At 47.0% G+C, this 6,000-nt stretch overlaps 1 protein-coding gene across 2 annotated transcripts in view; it reads right to left on the reverse strand.

Moving 5' to 3' along the window:
- ATL2 (atlastin GTPase 2) overlaps window positions 1-5,301 on the reverse strand; it is a gene marked incomplete at both ends in the record, with an annotated part of 40,545 nt that extends 35,244 nt beyond the window's left edge. For both annotated transcript variants that reach the window (XM_081997678.1, XM_081997679.1), the window contains one exon: window positions 5,241-5,301. In XM_081997678.1, coding sequence (XP_081853804.1) covers window positions 5,241-5,301 — 61 coding nt within the window. The remainder of the gene's footprint in view (window positions 1-5,240) is intronic.
- Window positions 5,302-6,000: the final 699 nt, after the last annotated feature.

The raw sequence follows: 6,000 nt of genomic DNA on the forward strand, positions 1-6,000 counted from the left end.
GTATCATAAGATTGGGCTGAGAGACAGTTAAAATAACTGCACTTTTCCACTCAGCAGTACCACCCTATTTGAGAAGATAAGAGGTGAGAATAACTTTTCCAAGTACACACAACATACAAGAAGTAGTGCTAACGTGTCAGTATAAGAAGCTGACACATGTTCTCCAACAGGTTTCTATAATTTTCAATCCAAGCAAAAAAAAAAACAACCCCACAACCAAGAAGTCTTGTTGTCCTGGAATCATTATACAACCCATTGCTCAAAAATCACTTCAAATATTTTACTGAGATCAGTAAGAACTTGTAAATTCAACATGACTATCTCTAAGGCAATGGTGGAAAAAAGAAAGTGTTATGATTTGACAGACTGGAACATGATTCTGATCTCACTTGATCAACAACTGCATAACAGCAAATTAAGTTCTACTCTCAAATATCAATTTACTTGAAATTACATTCTACACTTCATGTCTGTGATCTGTACAACATTTCATTAGTTCAAGTCTTCAACTCTGCTGCCTTCCAGGTTTTGGCTTCTATTCCAGCCTTTTAAGAGAACCTGCCAAGACATGCAGTAGCACACAAACCCCACTTTGCCATGCAGAAATCACTGGTATGTAAACCTGAAAATGCAATCAGTCATTTGCTCACTGTCTGCACTGAAAATAAAGCTGGAAATACATATAGAACAAGAAAAAAATATTAGAGGAGACATCTCCCCTCCTAGCAAAAGCATATCAGGATATCCCTCATACCACATGCAAGCTGTAAATAGAGGCCCAGTAACTGAGCTGTAAGCTGAGTCCTTTCCCAAAAGGTACTTTATGCAGTCTTACAGCTTTGACAGTGCTCTTATCTATTCCTCCAGGATACAGAAGAGCAAGGTGATTCTTTTAAAAGAAGCTGGTCTTTCATAAATCATTTCTGCAGAGGCCCAAATGGTCTTCTCTTTCACATTATATCCCTGCTCACGAGTTCATCAAGCTGGCATCAAACAGGAATTCCAATATCCAGCTTACCTGCATTCATTCAGGTAACTTTTGTCAGACTGCCTTGGATGCTATACGGCTCAGTAATGCTATCTTTGGTGTCAAACATTCTACTTTAAGTTTTCCCAACATTAAAGAGAAGCCAGCTACTAACCATTATAAATTAGCATAGGTATTTTTTCTGCTCAGTTAATGGGAAAGGGAGAAAAGACTTATTTAGCTTCACAGATCATACTGAGCACAAAGATCTACTATTGTCACACTAGAAGGAGATACAAACTAGTCTTGTTACCTCAAGGAATAACAGCCCCATGGAGCAACTGGAATTCTCAGTGAAAGACTCCAGGCAAGCTAGCTAGATAGCTTTAGTATATCTAAGCACATGAAAAACCTGCTATGGAGGTAATTCATTAAGCGAATTTACCAGCTATAGCACTACAGTGGCCTATGTATGGTCCCTCCCAAACACAAAGGAGGAGGGTAAGCTCCTTGCTTTGCCGCAGAGTGAGAACTCCAGTTAAACACCAACAGGTAGTTACTTGCCTAGCATTAATTTATACCCTAGATCACCTCCCAGTGACACGTTTATACAGCTACAGAATACAATGGGTGTTACCTTCAAGTCTTAGGAGAGAAATTCAGTCAAGTAAGAATTAACAGTGGGGGAAGAAAGACAGATCATCAAATTCCTCAAATTTCATTCCAGGTTTCTTAAGTGGGTAGAGGATCAACTTCCTAATTTAAATGCCTTCTGAGTTCCTCTGACTTTTATAATGAATGTGTTTCAAAAAGCATGCCTAGCAAGCACATAAAACCTTGCTTTCCTGGAAATTAACGCTACACAAATGTATTAATTTCTTTCAGAACTAAACAGAAGTTAAAGGTCAGACAAGTTAGCTACCAATGGTCTCAGAAAGTTAGTCCCTGTTATGTTTTAATTTGCTGCTAGAAATGACTTGATTATAGTCCTTGTGCTAATAGACATCACTTATTTCATATCAGTCATTTCTCTGCAGCTAACTGAAATAGCAGGCATCAACCTGAGTGATGTTTTCACATACATTTCAGATTTGCTCATCTGTTTCTTCTGGTGCTTCAGATACAAATCCCAACCCCACAAATGTACACATGCAAATCAACTCTCTGCACAGCACTATGACCTCAAAATCAGCTATAGGATGAGATAATATTCTTCATGTGAAGAACAACCTTCCAAAACCAAGGAAAGCTACTTCCATGTTTCCTCCAGAACATCAAGAAGTTCAAGTTCCTGAAAGTGTTTTGAGAAACAGACCCAGTCATTCTCCAGTAAGAATAAAGTCTTAAGAACCAACGTATATAGGTACTTCTGAAATATTCCAGCTGCTTACAAATGACAAATATAACAGGCCTGCCTATGCAGAACCTTAGAAAATATTTTTGTGCCTTGTTCACCTTAGATCTTTGAAATTAAAGACAAAACCTTAAAATACAATGAAATACAAATAATTGGTATAGTAAGTTTGAGAAGTTAATGCAGGATTTAGCAAAAAGTTGGAAAACTGCACTCAAACTAGCAGCTTGCAGATCACATTGTAGGCATAGCACGCAGCAACAGTAAAAACAAGGAAACAATTCAGTGTGATTTTAAAGTTTAAAACTTCCCATTCAAAGACTGCCATGCCAGGGTACCAAAAATCATCCCCAGGACAGCAGCTGTTCATGACTGCTGTGCAGTAACAAAAGCAACTTCAAACTTAGTTAAGATTTAAGTTAAACTCAGCAGTTTTCCTTACGAATGTCCTGGGAACAGTTAGAAACTTTTACAGACTGTGCTAAGATGTACAACAGTCTACGAACAGGCACAAAGTTAAAACTACTGATGAAGTGAAACCTGCAATCCAGATTGTGCTGGAGACTAACACCACTGTGATTCACTACCAAAACAAGAACATAGAATTTAATTTGGCTGCATTTCCACCTGCCGATTACATCTGTTTTACAGTTGGGCAAAAAAAGTTGGAGAGGATGCGATACTGCCATCAGGAGATAAGTGCTCTTCTACTACATCAGAGGAGAATCTCCAGCCCTCCTCCCCTCCAAGAGACCCGCTCTTACCCAGTCTAGCCAGCTTGAGGTAGTGCCCCTATTCTTATTAGGAAAAGAAGAGAAAACAATCCCTCATCTATCACAGTATCTTGCTCCAGTCAGTGGTACTTTATTAGTATAGTCAGTAAGCAAACATTAATCAATATTTAACCAAAACACAGGGACTGCAGTTGGTACAAGGTACCTGAGAAGCATCAGCACGTCTGCAAGACCCAGCTCAAGCATTCCTGTACATCCAACAAGAGCTGCTTGGCCTCCTAAACTAGGAGAGACTGTCATATTTAAAGGAATGCTTTTATGATAGTTCTATGCTAGAACTAATTTCAGAAATCTCCAAGTTGCAGGTAGATGAACATGAAAAGGTAAGAATACAGCCTTCCTCAATCCGCACTCTCTGCTTTTAAGAGAGTTATTTTTTCAAAGTGTTCAAAAGAAAGACCACAGAGCTATTGCTATTTATTTGAGGAGGAACTGTAACATCATTAGTGACTTTAGAGTAAGCTAGAACATAACAGCTGTTAAGCAACACTTGGTAATGGTACAGGAAGAGTTATAGGCCTCTCCTATTACATGTCTCTTCTTGTAACTATTCCAATCTACCACTCTGTTATTTCATAGCACAGAAAGCTCTTCTGCAGGCAGGCACAGATCATCCGTACCTGTATATGCAGACCCCATCAATTAAGTTGTTCCATGCCTAAAGTACACAAGCAACTTAACATTGCCATGTGTGTGTCTCCACCACTAATGATGACACAGCTACTTTAAAGGCCATTTATTATAGGTATGCTGGTGCTTTTATGACCCTAAGAAAGTTAAGCAATATTCTAATGCTTTCAGATTATTAAACTACATAGTGGTGAAAACACAGAGAACCATCAGAGAAAATTCAGCAGTGCTGAGGGTGGGGGAGAAACTAGTACCCAAGCAGTAAAGCAGTATCATATCCTCAATTTCAACCCATGGACTCTTTTAAATTATTAAAAATCACAATGCTGTGAAACACAATCAAACATTTCCACATGCTCAGAAGCAGCTGCCTTTTCCTTCCTATAAAAAAAAAGTCAGGCAAGTAGCCACTCCACACCTGCCAGTTTATAGCATAGTTAGATTTCCCAGTCTCTAGTTGGCTTGCAAATGAAGCAATTGAAACCAATAGTGGCATATGGCATTTGCTTGGTTTTGTGTAATCGTGCGCAGTCCAATCGTTCTGCTTCCAAATTAAGTGAGGGTTATACAACAAAGATGTTAAAGTCATTCAGTATTCTAGTGCAGTGCTAAAAACCTCCCATGACTCAACTTAGTGTTCGAGTCAGTACAGTCCTCACAAGCCCCTGGTCCCCTCTCAGGCAAAGTATGGCGGAGAGAGGGTTACAAGTTCTCAGCTCCTAAGCTATTCTCGAGAAATAACCGTATTAAAAAAAAACCCACAACCTACACTGCGCAGACTCCAGCACATCCGAGGCTGAAGACCAAGCTAGAGACATGTCCCATCACCACCAGAGGATCTATTACAAGCAAGAACAGCACCGACGGTGGAGCGCACCGGGTCCATACGGGGAACGGGCTAACGCGGATCAGCCACCTCCCTCCCCGAGCTGCACGGTGCTGCTCCCTTCGCAGGTGGACGCGGCTCTGAGGAAGCAGGTGTCCAACGGGCCGTCTCGCTCCTGCCCCACGAGTGGGCCCGGCAAGCGCCCCGCGGCCCAGCCGGGCGGCGCCAGCCGCATTCCGGCCCGCGCCGCCCGCTTCTCGCAGGATGCACACAGGGGTGGCCGGCTGGGCGGCCCGGCCACGCCGCAGCGGGGAATAAGGCCATGGACGGATAGTCCCCGGGTCGCATTCACGAACGCCGCCGGTCCGGTATGGGCCGCCGGCCGCGCAGCGGGAGGCCCTGGCCGCACAGGGAGAGCGGTGTGACCCTGCTCGGGAGCAGGCCTAGCGGAGAGGCCGCCAAGCCAGCTCCCCCGCCGTCCCTCGAGAGCAGGCGGGGGAGGCAGGCGACCGGCCCCGCCATTTTGAGTAGGGGGGAGATACCGGAGCCTCCCCCGGCGCCGCCCGCCAACAGGTCCCACCACCCAGCCCCACGCCTCCCGCGGGGGGCCCGCGGCCAGCCCTGCCGCCAGCCCGCGGTCGCCGCCGCCCGTCCAGGAGGGCACGTTACCTGCCGGGTCAGGCCGTTGGCGGGCCGGACCCGCGCGCCGCGCCGCGTCCCTTTCCGCCATCTTGTCCGGATTTAAAATTAACTCGCCGTGACGTCAGAGCTCCGCCGCCAGACCTTTATCGCCCGCCGGCGGCGGCGCGCGGGCAGGGCGGGTCCTAGCGCCCCCGGCTGCCCGCCCGGTGAGGGGAGGAGCGGCGCACGCGCAAGCCCGCGCCCTGCCAGCCCTAGGGGCGGTGCATGCGCGGTCGCTCCCGCCCGCGACTCGCCCCTGCTTCGCTGCGCCGTAACGGGGCTGCGGGGCAAGGCGCTGGAGCTCGCCTGCCTGCACCAGGACGAAGCCTTCCCTCCGCCTGAGAGGGAAGGCGAAGTCCCACGCGGTGTGGGGGGCACCTCGCTGCTGCGGGAGAGACACCCCCCCCCCCCCCCAACCGGGCCGTGCTGCCCGTCCCGGCCCTCAGCCTGAGGGGTGGGATGCCCCCCTCACGGCCCTGCACCCTGCCATGGAAATGACATGGAGCATGCAGGGCTCCAGTGCATTGGGCGAGAGAGGCCTCGAGGGCCTTGGAGGGCAGCAGGGTTTTTGGGGCAAAGGGATGAAGATGCACAGCAGGTGAGGGGTTCCCAAAAAACACCTCGGGGTGAGAATCAGCCTGCTGCTCCCAGTACAGCTCACTCAAGTAAAAAATGGAGCCAGCCAGACACCAGTGTGCCGCCAGGCCAATCCCTTAAGGGGATGGCATCCACCTCCCATCGCCCCACT

The sequence above is a fragment of the Phaethon aethereus genome (genome assembly GCF_964289735.1).
Source record: "Phaethon aethereus genome assembly, chromosome: 3".
NCBI classification, from domain to species: Eukaryota; Metazoa; Chordata; class Aves; order Phaethontiformes; family Phaethontidae; genus Phaethon; species Phaethon aethereus.